Source organism: Lycorma delicatula, chromosome 6, assembly GCF_047948215.1.
Source record: "Lycorma delicatula isolate Av1 chromosome 6, ASM4794821v1, whole genome shotgun sequence".
Lineage (NCBI taxonomy): Eukaryota > Metazoa > Arthropoda > Insecta > Hemiptera > Fulgoridae > Lycorma > Lycorma delicatula.
The window spans coordinates 6,624,714-6,644,996 of record NC_134460.1 but is presented as its reverse complement, the minus strand read 5'-3'; the positions used below and the strand labels follow the sequence as shown (position 1 = coordinate 6,644,996).

The 20,283-nt window shown below is 29.3% G+C and overlaps 1 protein-coding gene across 1 annotated transcript; it reads left to right on the top strand.

Moving 5' to 3' along the window:
* Positions 1 to 7,198: 7,198 nt before the first annotated feature.
* Positions 7,199 to 13,598, top strand: LOC142326709 (presenilins-associated rhomboid-like protein, mitochondrial). The gene is made up of 3 exons (XM_075369349.1): positions 7,199 to 7,347; positions 9,753 to 9,854; positions 13,463 to 13,598. Exons 1-3 carry the CDS (start codon positions 7,204 to 7,206, stop codon positions 13,562 to 13,564), a joined length of 348 nt encoding a protein of 115 aa, XP_075225464.1. The 5' UTR covers positions 7,199 to 7,203; the 3' UTR covers positions 13,565 to 13,598.
* Positions 13,599 to 20,283: the final 6,685 nt, after the last annotated feature.

Sequence of the window (20,283 nt, the reverse complement as noted above, 5' to 3'; positions counted from 1 at the left end):
TTTTTTTAGATTCTGAGTTTAAAGAGTTAAAATGGGGTAATATTAATTTTTTTTTTTTTTTCAATTTCTTGGTAGCAAAGTATTTAAAAACCAGATTTTTTTTTAATTCTATCTTGAAAGCGATGAGAGGTAAAAAAATGTTGACAATGATTGTAAATTTTCCCCATTTCCGATTATACTAAACGAGATATTCATTCGATTTGGGCTTACAAATACTCTTCAGATAATTATCTTAAAACCATTTTTAGATTTTTTTGAATTTTAACATTTTAAGGGATAAAAAATAAATTATTTATTTATTTTTTTGCTGTTTTATGCTACAACTATTGAATCAATCTTTATGAGATGTGGATGTGATTGTAATTTATGTTTTAGATTTTTTTTTAATAACGTGTTACTTTTTTAAAATTGCCTAGTGCAGATGTAAGGAGTCCAGATAGTTGGACATCTGGGAAATTGGCGTTCCATTGTATATTGTGGATATTGGCAACAATACATTTAATATTTCCACTAAAGTATATATTAAACTGAAGATTTGTCCATAGTACATATTTTAGTTTTCTTTCAATCATTGCAGCTTATTATTAAAACATTACTAGAGCTATCACAGAAAACTATAATGATTAAAACTGCATCACAATTAAAATGTACTCTTCTTAGAAGATTGAAGGTAGTGTACATTAATTGGAAATAAAAATCAATCGAGTGTTTTTGAGAAAAACATCTTAATTTTTGTGTGTAGTATATTAAATATCATATTAATACAGCTTAATTATATTAAATAAGATTTTTATCCGTAGAATATATGCTTATGCATAACTGTTGTAATATTATGTGGATTATCACATGAGTACTTTTTACCAAAATTTAAATTTATACTATAAATAGTATCACGAGTAGGATTTAAATATAGTACTTTCTCACTTTAAAATTTTTACTGAATGACCATTTAGTAATGTTACTTTCTTCTACAGTATAAGTTTGGGTTGTTTTTTCCCCAATGTTTATTTTAATTTACCATCTTGAAATGATTTTACGTGGTCATTTATATTGAATTTTAATTAAATAATCTAGTTTTAAAGTATATATGATATAATTATCATTGTCACCATGAAATAAGGACAGTGTTACATCTTTTAAGCTTTCATGTCAATATCTTAGATTTGGATTGATTTGTCCAGTTCTTTCTAGAGCAATTTTTTATAAAATCATTTATCAAGAGTTGGATGATAACAAAATTTATGTATGTTACTACTCATATTAGTTAATAAAAGACCATAAACTAGTGGCATTTTTGTCATAGTATACAGAAGAAATGATGAATTGTTCAATTTGATTGTTTATGGTAATGAAAATGAGTATTGCATAGCACTTTAGAAATGAAATGCCAATCATTTTTGTATAGTACATCTGTTGTCACAATTGAAAGTATAAGCAGGATTTGCTTTTTAGGCATATTTATCACCATAGTTATTCGGGATCAATTCGGTACATTGTTGATCGACTTTCAAAAAGGAAGCACATAACAAATGCTGCGCTAGCCTTCTATCAAATGATATAGAAATTGCACACCAGAATATACAATCAATGACACCTAACAAAGAGCATTGTGTTATTGCATGATAACATAAGCATGTAATACTTGTGGGGCGTAAGGTTTATTAAAAAATTATGATGGAAAAAGAAAACAGAAAATTCAAATCATTGATAACTGGTAAAAACAAGTAAGTTGAAGGGGTTTTTTGGTACCGATTTGGGAATGTGCTGAGTTGAAAGAAGCTGTCTGTTTTATGCGTTAACCGTACAGTTGTAACATATATATATATATATATATATATGTATAAGCATAAAAAGATAGTAAATCAACAAATTATGTAATATATTGTGTCATCAAATAATATAATATACAGGCTGGTTTGATTATTAGAGTAATTAACATAATACAATTTTTTCCTAGCAGACTTATTGCAGAGGATTTGATAACAGTAACTATTGTAATCATAAGTAATTTCTAGTATAAATTTGTTATTATGTATATTGTGTTGAATGCATATACTCTTCTTTTTCAGAGGATGGTATTATTATGGAAATTATTACATTTGGCAGAACCGTAAATATGTTGTTCAAGCATGGCATGATTTTAGGTCACCTTTTGACTGATAAAAACAATGTTAATAATCAAATATTTTAAAGGTAAATATATTTCCTATGCAAGTAATTTGATTTAATTTTTTTTTTTTTTACCTTTCAATATATAACAAAATAAATTATGTTCACATAACCAAATGAATGAAAATGCAAACAAATGTTAGTGAGAGTACTGTTCCAGTATGTCATGAAGAAAAGTACTGTTCCATGTGTTACAGGGAGATTGTACTGCTAATCGGATTGAAGGTTCTGAAAATCATATGTACTATAAAAGATGATGTTCATATAAACATTGTATTCCTTTAAATCATTTTTGCTAACTTTTAATAGCTACAAAGCAATAAGGTTACAATAAAAACTGATTATTGTGTGTACTTCTTTATCAATGTATCCTTCGTTTAGAATGAATGATTTTTAATTCGACCGGTGTATCCGTGCATGTTTGGTTTTTTTTTTGCAACATATATGCATTTTGTGTTGTAATGATTATTTCACACAAAAAGCAGCATCCTTAAAAGGACGTTTAAAAAAGATAATGAAATCCTTAAAATATATGTATTACTTTTCTTTGTTACAGATTTTCAAATGTTACACTGCAGAGATAAGTAATTTTTTTATAAATAATAATGAATGCATTTATTACAAAAAAATGTGACGAAAAAAAATTTAATTCTGGATAGTATTTATTATAACGTGCACATATTTTAATACACATTGTTGTGTATGCATTTATTTATGTGTGAAGTCATTTAATTTAAATTAAATTCGAATGGTATTTTAATATTAAAAAATAAAAAATGTTTTATTATTTTGTAAACAAAAATTTAATGTTTTATTTCCTATTTTGTTATCGATATATATTAATTTGTTTTTTTATCTTACTTCTGACTAATAAAAAAAAAACAGTTTATTTTTAAAGAAATGCTTCTTTTAAATAAGTTTGATAAAATGTTACAAAAAAGTAAATTTTTCTTTAATAAATTAGATACCTTTTACCACCTTTCTTTTTATATTTAAGGGAATAATTTATTTATGCTTTTAATTACAGGCTGATGCCAAATTTAATTGGTATACTTTTTTATGGATGAAAGATGAATTTTGTTGTGTATGAAAAAAGTCAACCCTGACTTGGATTAAAAACAAGAACCTTCCAGAAGAAAGACGTTTTCATGCTCCCATAAAGATCAGCATGATAAAGATCTCATTATTATCAAAATTATCTTCTATAAAGTGAAAAGTTAGGTTTTCAGGTTAATCATATTTAAAATTTGTGACAAAAATTTTTAAAGAGATTGATGGGCTGTGTATTAAGATATCCACGTTCAATTAATTTAGTAACAGAAAGATGTATGGAACATAAAAAGCTGTGAAAAATATATATTTGAATATAAAACAGCGATTAAGGATGTATAAATACGTCAAAGTTAAAAGATTTGCACAGTACAGAAAAAAATGGAGAATACAATCAAACCATTGTGAAGATGACAGAAAAAGTAAATATAATATTAAACTTTTTAAAGCCAGGAAAATTAAAATATAAAAATATGTGGAAACAAAAGTTTATTTTTAAAATCAAATTGAAATGTTATATTTTGTACTAGAGCAGTGGCTTACTTACCTAAAACTTCAGATTATTTTCTATGTAAAAATAAATTATGGTAGCATATTAGTTGAAACAATAACTTCTGCAAAATTAAATCTAAGTTCATTACTTTCTGGTGGGTTGTTACTTTAATCAAAGTCTAAATTCTTACAGTACCTTTACTATATTGTTATCAATGTAAAAGTTCATACTGCCATCCTGAAATTACTTCAACAACAGAAATGCATTCTGAAGTAATAATTCAGACCATCATCTTTGCTAACATACAAAACCCAAATTATTACTTTTGTTATAATTAAGTTTATATACTATATATGCGATGTTATTTTCTTTTAAAAAATTCTTCATACATTTTTAAGAGAGAAAAAATTCAATTTAATAGAACAAACACCTAAAGACAAATTACACAGAAAGTGGTTTAATTTTACAGTAACAGTAATTACTCAAAATACCGACACAATAACAAATGATGTGTTCAACCAAGAAAAAACATTAAGAAGTGCGATAAAGTTAAAGATAGAATTCTACATTTTAATAGTAATGTAATCCTTGAATTTTTTTACTAGCAATAGGTCAGTATTTTATCATAACAGAAATATCTGATGTGGACAACACATGACTTCCTTGTACACAGATTAAATTAAATTACATTTACACATTTTTTTTTTTAAATGAAAAGTACATAAAATTTTATTTCATAAAAAACTTCTAATATTTTATCTTTTTTTTGTTATTGAATTATTATTCATCATAAAAATAATTTTACAGTGAGAGGTTAACATAATTATTAATAAATCAATGTGTTTAAATTTAAAAAAAAAGTTAAAGAAAAAGGAGATGAAGTCTGTTTTGAACCGATGTGAACCTAAGATCCAAATATTTCATTAATAAAAATTTTATTTGGTTATAACTCTGAAACCAATGAAAATAAGTACCACTTTTGATATATCGTTAAAAAGCTATCAATGAGGGCTTATTACTGCAGTTAAGAAAAAGTCCAAACACCAATTTTATTTTTATTTTGGGCTTTTTTTGACACTTTTGGTTCAGGCAATCAAAAGGAGAGGTGCACAGTTAGATGTTACAACAGTCCTAAATCCAAAATTTCAACATCATACGGCTAATCATTTTTTAATTATATGAGATACATAATACATATGTGGATACAGATGTCTTGCCGCAACTAGTCAAAATGGATTCAGGGATGGTCAAAATTGATATTTCTGTTGAAATATGAAAACCAAAATGTTTCATGATCACAATACTTTCTTTACTTCGTACAAGGAAGTAAAACTAATTTAATTTTATTTAAATTACTTCTATTTTATTTATTAATAAAGTCTGTAATTTTCCATCAGCCAAACCTTTCTGGATGTCCTTGATATAGTCATTTTCATACAAATTATGCTGCGCTTCATTAAAAATATTAATTATATTCAAAACAAGCAAGCTAAAGCTAAAGCAAGCTAAAATTAACTGTAAAAAAGTGATTGAACAACAAAGGTGGACTAAGGAGGATAAAAATAACTTCCAAAGACCATGTTATTAGTAATTTTAGACTTGTGAAAGGAATGTGTTTTGAAAATAATTTTTTTAATGACAAGCGTAATTTATTAATATTTAAAACTAAGCATAGTATAATTTTAGTATTTTTCCTTTTACATGTCATAAAAATGTCATAAAAATGAGCACTGATGGAGAAATCAACTTGTTTTTATTAAAATTAAAAATAATTTAAAGGTAGGTTAATGACTGACTGTCTTAAATACCCTATGGTAATCGTTGGAGTATCAAATATCAGAATACCTTTAAAAGAGGAAGATATTTTTGTGTATATATATTAGAATTAAAAGTTATAATAGATGATTACCAATCAGTGTGAAAAGTATTTCTGGTGCTAAGAATTCTACAGCCAAGAACAGACAATTTAAATGAATGTGTAATTAAATTTAAATTTATTTAACTTAAATATTTACACCGTTTAACTGCAAAAACTAAAGTTATGCCATTCATCTTGCATTTACTTAAAAATTATTTTAGGTTACCATAATGTAGGTAGTGACCATCGATAAGTTACACTTTCTTGAATTCATGAATGTAATTTCACTGTAATCCACAGTAACATCTTAAAGAAGGTCCATTGAAATCTTGTCAAATTCTAGCCTTCAGTTGATTAATTTTATTTTGGAGGTAATGAGAGAATGCTCAGCTGTTTAAAGATCCCCATAAAAAGAATTTTATAATAAGATGAAAAGTTTGTGATTGAATGAAGGCTAATGAAGAAGCAAGATAAAGGAGCACATACCCCAATTTTTGAAAATATTAATGTAGGGTTAGTGTTTTATGGTTGTAAATTATGGATAATAGGAAAACCAGAAAGGGAAAGTGTAAATAGAGATTTTTGAAACATCATGTTACAAGAGGATGTTGAAAGTTGGTAGTTTAATAAATCGCTAAAGAAAAGATCTTAACAGAAACATGAGAGAAAAGAAAGTTTTGGCAGAATCTTAACAGTCAAAGTTGGTTGGGGGTGAATAAATTTATAGCTGATGGAGATCAATAGTTTGGTGATGGAGAGATAAGTAGTTGAGGTAAAAACTGTAGAGGAGTTGATGATTATAAAATGTGTGAAACGGACAATGGAGGATGAATGATGTAATAAATATGCTAATGTTGAACGATTAGGATAGAACAGAAGAAAGGATTTGTGAATAAATAGCATGAAACCAGGCAATTGACTGACTTCAAAATAAATTAAAGATCCAATAATTTCTCTGCTGCTGTTCCAGGCAGGACATGTTTGCAGCTTCTAAAAAGATCTTGTTGTGCTGTAATTGATATTCTTGGATTGTAGGTACTAAGTAGTCAGTCCTCTTCTCCTAAATCCATACATTTTAATTCATAATATAATTTTACTGTTTATAGCCAAAAGACATTTGAATCATGTCATTAATTTGTTCTGAAGTCACAATAGCCTCTCTGCCACCATAATTTTTATATTTATTTTTTCACAGCACAGCAGTCACCATTTTGTTTTTTAAATGTGTTTAATATTAATGTATTCTACACTTCTGACCAATCAATATGACATGTAACTAAATGGCAATGACTAGAAAACTAAATGGTGTCATAAACTTTGAATTTACTCTGAATAATTCAAAATTATCCATTCATACCCGCCACTTTTTTTAAAAATGAATTTACGTTATTGAATGCAGTAATTATATGATGTATGCAAATCTATATTCAATAAATAAATAAAAGATGGTATTTTTGGATTTACAAAATATTGACTTCACTGTGGGTTTTTTCAAATTTTATTTTTCTTTATACTTGGTGTTAAATAGTTTTGGAATCATTCTGCTGTAGTAATCAAATTTATGGACATAATTTGCATTATCTTTAAAAATATATTAATAAAAGAAATTATGGTATCGTTTACATTGTTTATAATGTTTTTGTTCTTTTTAGGAACTGTCGCTGCCCTGGGCAAAGAACAATTTGTTGGATTGTACATGGCGGCTGGTTGCATATCCTCATTAACTAGTTTATTATATAAATCTGCTTTTGGAGTATCTGGGCTTTCATTGGGAGCAGTATGTTTTTTTTTTTTTTTTTTTGTTTTACTTTATATAAGTATATATAGTTTTTTAATAATTTAAAATACTTTTTTAAAATTTAATATTTTAAAAAATAACTGAAAATAATAACTGTATAGGTCATCCAGAAAATAAAAACCATTCCATTACATTAACTCATTCTAAGCCAAATTTCATGACTAAATACATTACTATTGTGTCCTGTATGAAATACATGTAAAACACTGAATTTCTCTGAAATTTGCAATTCAAAGGATGATCCAGTTTTTTCTACTAAAAAAGCTCATCCTGTAGAAAGAAATCGATAGTCAAATTAGAAAAGTGTATATGAGGTTGTAAATTAAGTATGAGAAAATGGGAATCATATTTAATAAAAAACGATCAGCTCATCATTCATACAATATTTTACAAGAAAAATTGTTCTGGTTATTTTTCTCTTATGACTGAAAAACTGAATCAGAAAATTGATATTAATTGAGATTCATAAAAATCGGCAACTCATTCATTATTGACAGATTATTTATTATACACAGATTTTCAAAGTCTGTTGTAAGAAATATGTTAGTGAACCTCTAAAGTACAAAAAAATTTGTACCGATGAGTTCATTGACCTGCTGTCTGAAGAAAGCAATAAACAATGCATGGAAGCGGCTTTTGATATTTCTTCACTGGTATAAGAAAGAAGTTGGGGATTTTTTAAATATTTTATTCCATACTGCCCTTATCTGGCCCCCAGTGATTTAAACAAATTTTTTCATGAAAATTTTTAAGCTGAATCATTTTATAAGTGACAAAAAATTATGCATTCTGTATTTTAACTTAACTTTTAGTTAATTTAACTCTTAATATGAGTATTCTCTATATGTATTTAATACAATGTCAATTATTGTGATAAAATTGTAATGGTTTTTATGCGCTAGTATAAGTGCTAAGTATAATATTATAATATTATCTTTAACTATAATATTATCTTTGACAATTAATTTTATTTTTATAACTGTTTAATTTAAATACAATTTTATCAAATCATTCACCTAGTCATCGATTTACTATATTAATATAGAAACTGTTAAAATAGGTTGCTATGTATTCTATTTTTACACAAATCTTTCTCTTAATAATATCTTTAGGAAGTATTCTTTAGTGTCACTGCTTTTATCTGCCTGTAGCAGTTAACAAGTTTCCTTTCTATGCGACATTATTTTTTAGAAAAGAGAGCAGTGATGAACCATAAAATGGTTTAGATTGTTTTTTTAGTTTTAATTGTTTAGATTTTTAGTGAAGCATTCTTTGTGTTGTAGTTATGAAAAGCTCACGTAATTAGAAAAAAATTCAAATTTTAATATTATAGCGAAATTATAATTTTTCAGGAAATATGAAATCACCATAAAAAAAAAAAAAAAAACATTCCAATGTGTTATACAGAATATAAAAGTATAGCATGTAAATGATTTTGAAAATGTAAACTTGTTACAAGCACACTAAAAGAATATATAAAATTAAAATAAAAGACTAATGGAAAGAAAAAAAATTATTCCAGAATTTAATTGTTTATTTGTTCATTATTCATTCACATCAGACCAAAATTAGACTATGAAATGTCTTATTTCATTCTATTTATTTCATAATACTCTGGTAACTTCATTAATATCTTTTGGCTGTTGTACGATCTGAACATTTCATGAAAATCTCATCTATTCCTTATTCCTTTTGTTTTCAGGTAAAATTCATCTGCTCCATAGTAGTTTTCTTTAGCACAAGAAGCAGATTTTTCAAGCAAAATTTTGATATCCTGTGTCAGACATGTCTTCTCTTGCTCATATTATGTAACAATTTTCTTCTAAAGTTGACCTTTCTGGTTTTGCATGTATTTCTTACCAGTATTGTTGCTTTTAATACCAGTAAGCCGTGTTAAGTGATATGTAAAAATTAAAACAGGTTGTTCTGGTAAGTGGTTGCCAAGAAAAAAATGTTTTCAAGACTGTGAGATCCAAAATAGAACAAGTGAAACACTTATAATTAATTAATTTAATTATCCAGTAACACTGAAAAACACTTTTAGCTAACATTATCGATTAGCATCTATACTTCAACTTTCTGCAGGCATGCTCCGAGCATATTCATTGACACTACACATTTCTCACTTACTAGTACATGATCCAAGTAATCAAAAGCATTGCAGTAAAGAAAAAGGTGGGTTCCCTCTTCCCTACTTGGTTTACTAAATACTGAATAAGCACTAGCATAACAGTTGTTGACTTATCCCTATCAAAATAAATTTAAATAAGTAAGTAATAAACTCAATTAAGTTAATTTTAACTTAGTATTTAATTTATTTAGGTTATATTAGTTTTGATTAACGCTGTAATTTTGTATTTTTGGAATAAATTTTTGTGTTATAGTCTGGTGCTATAATGGCCATCATTGGTTATGTTTGTACTGCCTACCCAGATACTGAGATGTCACTAATATTTTTACCATTTGTACATTTTAAAGCTCATCATGTAAGTTTAATTACATATAATATTTTATTAATTAAAATTTATTTTAAAAATTTTATTATAGTATAATAGTGTTTTTTTCTTTTTTGAGTTTACAGGTAGGCTTTATTTCAGTGTTTATGCACTGTGCAGATGCTTTATAATTATGTGGTGCATTCCTTTCGACGTTAGGTTAGTTGGTCTGTGGACAACCATTGGGTGTAATAAACCGAGATGTCAGTTGTTGAGCTGTGATTGAACATGCTTCAATATTCATGTTGTTTCATTTATCAGAGTCAATTGTTGCAAGAAATATAATGTTTCTTTCTGTTGAGGAGGGCATTTTTCTCGTTGAACACATTTTTCATGAAGGTAACAAGTATATCGATTTAATAAAGCACTAGTTTTCTGAATTGAATTGCTCAAAGTGGAAGACCACCAAAACTAAACGAACAGAAGCTGCTGGAAATTTCAGCATGAAAGCCATATCTTGGGGTTAACCAGGCCCAACTATGTCATTCCTGAGCCCCCTTCCAAGGACCGTGACTCAGTCTGTACATTTTCTTGCCTGCCTATAACTACTAGGGGAGGGGTTTATACTGCCTATAATCGGGACCCAATTATGTTGGGCCCTGATTAACAAATAACTTACATTTGTTAACCACCAGTTTCAGTCCATGTGTTTGTATCCGCTTGTCAGTTAAAGATAATGCAGAATTGCCTCTTGTCTGTATTTCCTCTTCCGTCCTTCCGCTGACAAGGACCACAAGGTCATCGGCATATGCAATGGTCTCCGTCTGTGCTGGCAGACAAAGTTTCAACACGCCGTCATAAACCACATTCCAAAGCAGGGGCCTCAGCACTGACCCCTGTGGAACACCTCTAAACAGCTGAAACCAAGCCTTGTTGTGTATCAGCTGTGGCCCACCTATCCTTTAGATAATCTCCAACCTGCCTGCACAGTTAATTAGTAATGCCTTTCTCTCTCAGCAACTCCATAATGGATCCCCACAGTATGGAGCCGAATGCATTCCTTACATTAACAAAATCATCATCCGCATATTCCTCGTTCTCCATGTGCCCTCTCTTTCTCTCGCAGCCCAGTTTATCACTCTTGAGATCACCTGGGTAGTCGACTTTCCCTTACAGAAGCCATATTGGTTTAAGTGAATATCCATGCCAGCTTTTAGTTCATCAATTACTGCCAGCATCCTTTTCACCACTTTAGCCGTGGTATTTAACAGGCAAATAGGATGATACTCTGCTGGCCAACCAGCTGGTCCTCCCTTGGGGAGGAAGACCACCCATACCTCCTTCCAGCAAACCGGGAAGAAGCCACTCTCCAGACCCCTATTAACCATGATCTCCCAAAAGATCCATCTCACAAGGCTTTTGAGAATCAGTGCAGGAATCCCATCAGATCCAGGACTCCGTTTGTCACCCAATCTACCAATTGCCCAGGTCACCTCATCCATCGTGAATCTGCGTGCCTTAGAGTCCTGTTGTCTCTCTATGTCTTGTTCCTGACAGAACCCCAACCCCAATGAATTACACAAACAATCTTACAAAAATTGGAGTCTGGGTCAAATACGCATTGTGGGTCCAAACTTTTTTTAAAAATACAGTTAATAGTGACTGTTATTGTGCTGTTTTAACAAACTTCATTAGTCAGTTAACAGAAATGGAAATTATCACGGTTTGTTCAAACAAGATTGTGCCACAGTGTACACAACTAACAGGTCAATTATGTTTTTATGAAATGTCTTCGGTGAATGAATCATTTGAAGGGGTTTGTAGCCTGCACAATCACCCAATCTGACTATCTTACTTTCTACAGCAGTGAAACAAGAAGTGTATCACAACAGATCACACACAGTTGACGAACTAAAATCCTCATTAACGACATACGTAAGAGACATTCCAGTACACCAGCTGGTTAAAGTGTTTGAAAACAAATTGAAATGTGTGCAGTTTTGTTCTGATGTTGGAGGTCATTTTCAACACTTTTTATAAACTATTCTAGTAATTACAGTATCCATTTTTATAAAGTAATACTAAGAAAATTTCATTACTTTTTTTCTTGTGCACAGCAATTTTCTGAATGCACTGTAATCTAACTGCCTATGTGGTTGAAAAATACTTAGTTTATTTTTGTCTGCTCCATAGCAAGGGAAGGTTTAGTAAATCCCCGTTTCTACCATCCTAGTCAAAAAGAATAATACTTAACATCCAATTTATTTATGAATAATTTTAATGATGAAAAGCTAAATGGTTAATTTGACTAAAACACTACTTACTTGCAAGTTCTTTTTTTTTAATGATATTTAGTCTATGCTTATGTAAATTTAAATGTGTTTTACACTTTGTGATTACTGTACAGTAATACAGTAGAAACCTAGTAATCGTGACTTAAAATAGTACTTGGTCTGATCACTAAATATCTTGATTAACCAGAATTATCTTTCAGTCCATTTCTTTATTTAGTATTTTAGACAGCATGCATATTGCTATTGTGTAATGATTTATAAAATCTTAATCATCATAAAAATAGGTTTGCGGTTCTGACAATCAAAAGAATGAACATGAGAAGGTGAGATTGGAATATTATAGGCGGGTACCAGATAATTTTCTTTCCAAGTATGTCAAAAGAATGTTTATGGGAAAGAAAAGATAAATTTTTAGACAAAAACATTATCAATACCTGGTAACATATTGTGGTTACTAAACAAGTGTAAAATAGTTATTAATGAAGTGCACCAACTGTCCTTTCTTGCCCGCTTTAAAAGGAGTGGAGGAAATCTCCCAATATACCAATGCCAAAATTTCAGATAACTTAAATAGGGATTATTTAGTTAATAAATAGTTTTTGTAATTATTCCTTGAAAAATATTTATTTCTAAACCAAATTATGTAATATTTATATTAATAAGAATTAAATTATGTAATTCTTATATTACATAATTTATAATAATGTAATCAAATTAATATAATTTCTACGTAATCTAACTTACTTTTGTTTCCTTTATTAGCTAAACCTCGGTTTACATTTCTACTTTTCTCATTTTAAGTATATAAATTTGTGAAGAACATAGCTTCTAGATGCAAGACAAGTCATTCATAATTAGAAGATTAAAAATATAGGTGTAAAAAAAGATTAAGAAAGATTCCCTTGACATTCAAGTTGAATATATAGGGTAGACTTGACCATCAGTTATCTATTTTTTTTATCAGTGTCTATTTAAAATTCTAAATTTATCTTTAGATCTTACATATTCAAAATTTAATCTTTTATGAAATAAATAAAATAATCAGTTCTACAACAATCTGTTTTTCTGTCTACAGTAACATTGTGTACAACAATAATGTTTTAAATATTAAAAAACATGATTTTTCATCATTTTAAGTTGTTAAATTTTAGAGGAATACAATGTGATAAACAAGTGATAACAATGCGATATGCTCGTATATATATAAAATACAAACATGGAAATTGTTTTTATATTTTCATTCATTATATTTGCTTCAAAATTGTTATTAGAAATAATTATTTTATTTGACAGGCCTTAACTAGTCTGTATTAACAGGTATGTTTTGCATTAAGAAGTAAATTTAATAATTTTTATTTTTTTTAGGCTATAAAAGCAATAATGACATTGGATGCTGCTGGTATTTTATTTAAGTGGCAATTTTTCGATCATGCAGCACATCTTGGTGGTGCCATAGTAGGAATGTAAGATATAAATTAAAAATGTTATTCTTTTACTTTTAAGAGATTAACAGTTATAGAGATTAATAGTTAATAAATTATAAGTGCAAACTTATGTCTTAAATATAAGCTAAAAATAAACAGATCCTTGGAGATTTAATCATTTTTGACAATCTTTTATATGATATTTTTCTTCATTTATACATCATCATAAAAATATAACTAATTGCTGATGAACTTTTATGAAATAAATAACATAATCAGTTCTACAACAATCTGTTTTTCTGTCTACAGTAACATTGTATACAACAATAATGTTATTTTATATTTTAAGATAACATGTGTAAAATACAATGGAATGCCGATTATCCAGACTGCCATTTACAAGGCCAAATCCAGGTAAATGGAAAATTAAAAAAGGTTCATCATAAGTGTGGACATACCATTCCGATGTATAATGGGTATCACACTTAATAAAAATATGAAAGTATAAAAAATAATTGTATTACAGTAAAAAGATACTCAGAACATAAGTAAGTACAGTATAATAAAAAACAGATACAATTAGACGTTACAAAAATCGAACGTGGTAGAAATTTGCTAATAAAAGAATCTGAATTTATAAAAACTATTTTAAATAAATTAAAATTTACTACTACTACCTTACTGTTTTATAAAAAATGTCATTTCAAAAACTTACAAAAACATATTGAAGAGAAATTGCATTTATTATAAAAATATATTATTTTAAAACTGTTAAAAAAATAGAAAAAAAAATTACAGTACGTTTCATAGAATAAAACTTTAATAATACTAACATTTAATAATTTAAACATACCTTTAAAAATACTATTTCTTTTTAAAAAAAATCAAGAATGTATATTTGCTTGTATGTTGATCTTCATTTAGGAGCTACAGTAGCCAACATGTAACAGTGCGCTTGGATGACAGCCCGCACATCTGCTATACTATTGTTCTCTAAAACATTGGCACACCATGATTAGTCAATTCTTAGTAGCATAAACATGATGTATGATACGTTGGGTAGTAATTGTCGCCACTCCAAGCTCACCGTTATTTGGCGGCAACTGTACGAGATCACATAATCATTTTAACAAAGAATCTGTATGCTTTAACTGTTCAATAATGATGGACAAAAATTAAGTTTGTGTGAGACAGCCCTGGATGTAAGTCATTGCCTTTTTTTGAGCTGTTGGCTGATCATATATGGTATCTACAATCTCATCATTGCACAAAATTTAGTACCCTGGGTTATTGTCATCACTAATGATCCATTCATCAACATTCTCGAAATCACAGTCTGTATTGCCCGATATGAAATCTCTTGTGTAAAATTCCTTACGTTATAAAATCTTCACGATGCATTACATCAGTATTGTTGGCATTGTTTTATTTAAAATTTCATTCCACATTCTTTGCTAATATCACCCTTCTGTCAGAGTTCCATGCATAGGCCACATAAAACAGCAATCTTTTAGATTAATGTCTTTGATTATCTTAATTATGCCACGTACATCTTCATTATCAGCCAAAAGAGTTCTTTTCATGTCCTCTGAAACCAGGGTGAACCCAACTGTACATAACCCTACCTTCTCCAGTATGCGAACGCTGTGCTGGAGTCTTCTGTTGAATCGCTGGTCCTTTGGGAACAAAATTTCGGTTTTAGTTAAAAATATTTCAGTACTTGTTGTTCCTCTTGAAAAAACTAACAAACTGGGAGTTTGAAAAGACTTCGACCAACCTTTTCAGCTGAAGAGGTATCGAACGATAAAGAAACAAGTAATGTAACAGAGAGTGCTAAATTATTTAATGTATGGTTTCTTTTAGTAAAGTGTAACAAGGAAGTTAAATCCTTTTCTAAGGTTTCTCTCTTTGTAATAAGTAAGTGCATAATAACAGCTCTGGCTTCGAAATTTATTAAAAAACTTAGTAATGGTGCCCAGGTAAGTAATGATAACAAGAGTCGGAAACTCCTAGCCCTTAGGTGCATGGGGAAGGACAAAGTGATAGTGGAGCCCAATAATAATACACTAAATTCCAGCAGGAGAGTGTATCTTTCTAAGAGTGATCTTTTACCATGAGTTGGCTGGTATTGAATTATCTGAAATATCAGAAGATCTATCATCGCAGTCAGTCACTTCTGTGCAGAGGATTATGAATAAGTAAAATGGTTGTGTCAACATTTTCACTTATCCTAACCTTTTTTACTCCAACTGTTCCTAAGCGAATAAGACTTGGCTACCTCTCTGTCTGTGTGTGACCATTCATACCAAACCCAAGATGCTGCTTACAGTATCAGGGTTTTGATCACAACAAAATTGGTTGCATGAGGGAACAAATTTGTCTGCATTGCAGCCGTACAGAACATGATGATAGTGCATGCTTTGTAGCTGGAAAATGTATTAATTGTAAAGGTTCGCATTTGGCAAAACTTCAAGATTGTTTCGAGGTTGCCCCCTTTCCAAGGAGGAACAGGCTTTATTAAAAATTTGTACCGAGCAGAAAGTGTCCTTTTGTGTAGCTTGTCAGGAATATAGAAAATCCCTCAACATGAGGAATCCTATACAACGCACTGTTAAGTTTTGTCCAGGCTCTTTCTAATAATGTGCAAAAGGAGAATGCATGTCCATCATGGAAAGAACCGACCAAATTGGTCTAGGCTTTGTCAGACCAGATAAAATTCCTTACGTCTGCTTTTTCGTCACTGAATTCTTTTTAGGCAAGAAAAAGGAGGATATTTTTGGTGGAAAGACTGATAGTGAGCAGTTTATTGAAAATCACTCAATCAGTACATCACCAAATAAAATTCCTGCTGTACCAAATATGCAGCAAACTATCAAAATCCCTATGAAGGGATGTATTAAAAAAAAAAAATTGTTGCCTGGTATGGTATCTCTGCCCTACAAGGTTTCCAGGTCCCCACCACATCTCGAGGTCTCTTCACAGATATGGTGACAAATGAAGTGCCTGAAGAAGCAAATTACTTCCTAAAGGTTATAAACACCAAAAAGAAAAACTGGATCGTATTTGATAATCTACATGCAGGGTTTATATTTTTTTTTTACTAAAGGAAGTTGTGGGGCGTAAGGTTTATTAAAAAATTATGATGGAAAAAGAAAACAGAAAATTCAAATCATTGATAACTGGTAAAAACAAGTAAGTTGTGTTCAATGTGTGAAGTCATTTAATTTAAATTAAATTCGAATGGTATTTTAATATTAAAAAATAAAAAATGTTTTATTATTTTGTAAACAAAAATTTAATGTTTTATTTCCTATTTTGTTATCGATATATATTAATTTGTTTTTTTATCTTAATTCTGACTAATAAAAAAAAAAAACAGTTTATTTTTAAAGAAATGCTTCTTTTAAATAAGTTTGATAAAATGTTACAAAAAAGTAAATTTTTCTTTAATAAATTAGATACCTTTTACCACCTTTCTTTTTATATTTAAGGGAATAATTTATTTATGCTTTTAATTACAGGCTGATGCCAAATTTAATTGCTATACTTTTTTATGGATGAAAGATGAATTTTGTTGTGTATGAAAAAAGTCAACCCTGACTTGGATTAAAAACAAGAACCTTCCAGAAGAAAGACTTTTTCATGCTCCCATAAAGATCAGCATGATAAAGATCTCATTATTATCAAAATTATCTTCTATAAAGTGAAAAGTTAGGTTTTCAGGTTAATCATATTTAAAATTTGTGACAAAAATTTTTAAAGAGATTGATGGGCTGTGTATTAAGATATCCACGTTCAATTAATTTAGTAACAGAAAGATGTATGGAACATAAAAAGCTGTGAAAAATATATATTTGAATATAAAACAGCGATTAAGGATGTATAAATACGTCAAAGTTAAAAGATTTGCACAGTACAGAAAAAAATGGAGAATACCATCAAACCAGTGTGACAGATGACAGAAAAAGTAAATATAATATTAAACTTTTTAAAGCCAGGAAAATTAAAATATAAAAATATGTGGAAACAAAAGTTTATTTTTAAAATCAAATTGAAATGTTATATTTTGTACTAGAGCAGTGGCTTACTTACCTAAAACTTCAGATTATTTTCAATGTAAAAATAAATTATGGTAGCATATTAGTTGAAACAATAACTTCTGCAAAATAAAATCTAAGTTCATTACTTTCTGGTGGGTTGTTACTTTAATCAAAGTCTAAATTCTTACAGTACCTTTACTATATTGTTATCAATGTAAAAGTTCATACTGCCATCCTGAAATTACTTCAGCAACAGAAATGCATTCTGAAGTAATAATTCAGACCATCATCTTTGCTAACATACAAAACCCAAATTATTACTTTTGTTATAATTAAGTTTATATACTATATATGCGATGTTATTTTCTTTTAAAAAATTCTTCATACATTTTTAAGAGAGAAAAAATTCAATTTAATAGAACAAACACCTAAAGACAAATTACACAGAAAGTGGTTTAATTTTACAGTAACAGTAATTACTCAAAATACCGACACAATAACAAATGATGTGTTCAATCAAGAAAAAAAATTAAGAAGTGCGATAAAGTTAAAGATAGAATTCTACATTTTAATAGTAATGTAATCCTTGAATTTTTTTACTAGCAATAGGTCAGTATTTTATCATAACAGAAATATCTGATGTGGACAACACATGACTTCCTTGTACACAGATTAAATTAAATTACATTTACACATTTTTTTTTTTAAATGAAAAGTACATAAAATTTTATTTCATAAAAAACTTCTAATATTTTATCTTTTTTTTGTTATTGAATTATTATTCATCATAAAAATAATTTTACAGTGAGAGGTTAACATAATTATTAATAAATCAATGTGTTTAAATTTAAAAAAAAAGTTAAAGAAAAAGGAGATGAAGTCTGTTTTGAACCGATGTGAACCTAAGATCCAAATATTTCATTAATAAAAATTTTATTTGGTTATAACTCTGAAACCAATGAAAATAAGTACCACTTTTGATATATCGTTAAAAAGCTATCAATGAGGGCTTATTACTGCAGTTAAGAAAAAGTCCAAACACCAATTTTATTTTTATTTTGGGCTTTTTTTGACACTTTTGGTTCAGGCAATCAAAAGGAGAGGTGCACAGTTAGATGTTACAACAGTCCTAAATCCAAAATTTCAACATCATACGGCTAATCATTTTTTAATTATATGAGATACATAATACATATGTGGATACAGATGTCTTGCCGCAACTAGTCAAAATGGATTCAGGGATGGTCAAAATTGATATTTCTGTTGAAATATGAAAACCAAAATGTTTCATGATCACAATACTTTGTTTACTTCGTACAAGGAAGTAAAACTAATTTAATTTTATTTAAATTACTTCTATTTTATTTATTAATAAAGTCTGTAATTTTCCATCAGCCAAACCTTTCTGGATGTCCTTGATATAGTCATTTTCATACAAATTATGCTGCGCTTCATTAAAAATATTAATTATATTCAAAACTATAACCTAAGCAAGCTAAAATTAACTGTAAAAAAGTGATTGAACAACAAAGGTGGACTAAGGAGGATAAAAATAACTTCCAAAGACCATGTTATTAGTAATTTTAGACTTGTGAAAGGAATGTGTTTTGAAAATAATTTTTTTAATGACAAGCGTAATTTATTAATATTTAAAACTAAGCATAGTATAATTTTAGTATTTTTCCTTTTACATGTCATAAAAATGTTCAAAATATCCATCTTGAGCACTGATGGAGAAATCAACTTGTTTTTATGCCCAGTTCAATTTTTCTTAGTTACCGCAGCACTGACTTCAGCTAGCAGAAATGCTATCTTTTGATATTTTCTTTAAATTCACCAAAGTGTGTATGTTGTTCTTGTTATAGTAACTTTCAAATGAACCAAAAATAGAAATTTGGTGGTGAGAAAAATTTTGAGACCACAGATACCGTATTCCACAAGAAATTACAGTTATAAAAAAATTCATGCAACTCCATAGCCAAATTGGAAGTGTGACACAGAGCATCCATCTTGCTGTAACCAATATTTTTGCTCTTTATTTCAAGCTAAGCTATAAGATTTGTAATTTATGAATAATTTTCTGCATCCCAATCCCATTGGGGAAGACACACCCACTTTGTGGCAATTCCAGTCGCCACACCACCCTCTCCATTTTGAGCCCTGAGGGGCTTTACCGGAGGCCATCTTTAGACCCTCTTACATCTCACAGTCATCAGTCGGGATGCCACCGATGCAAATTGCTCGGCAGACATTTACAACAGTAAAAATTATATCAGCCAACACCTTCGCTTTAGGCTTCTTTCGGACAGCTTCACTCTTTTTCCTACAATATCACCCTCTGAACTGCTAAGTGAGTCCGTGGAAGCGCGAACTCTGTGTCTAGTTCCAATTTTAATACCAATGCTTGTGACTAAATGCCTCAACCATCAACTAAGTAATGAGTCAGTACAACGCTAAACTCATACCATTCAAAATGTGTTACATGTAATAACAAAATTCAGATTACATCCCATCGCCCATTATAAACATCATACCTGAAGACCGCCCCTTGGCAACACAGTGCCACACCTCATGGCTGCATGGACTACCATGCACAGTCAACCTCAGTAGCACAGTCAAGCCCCGCCAACAGTGGTTCCACCACCCAACTTTAACAACTATTGCTCTAAATTAACCGCATGACATTTACTTCATCACATTCATTCGCTCTCGGCAAGACAAT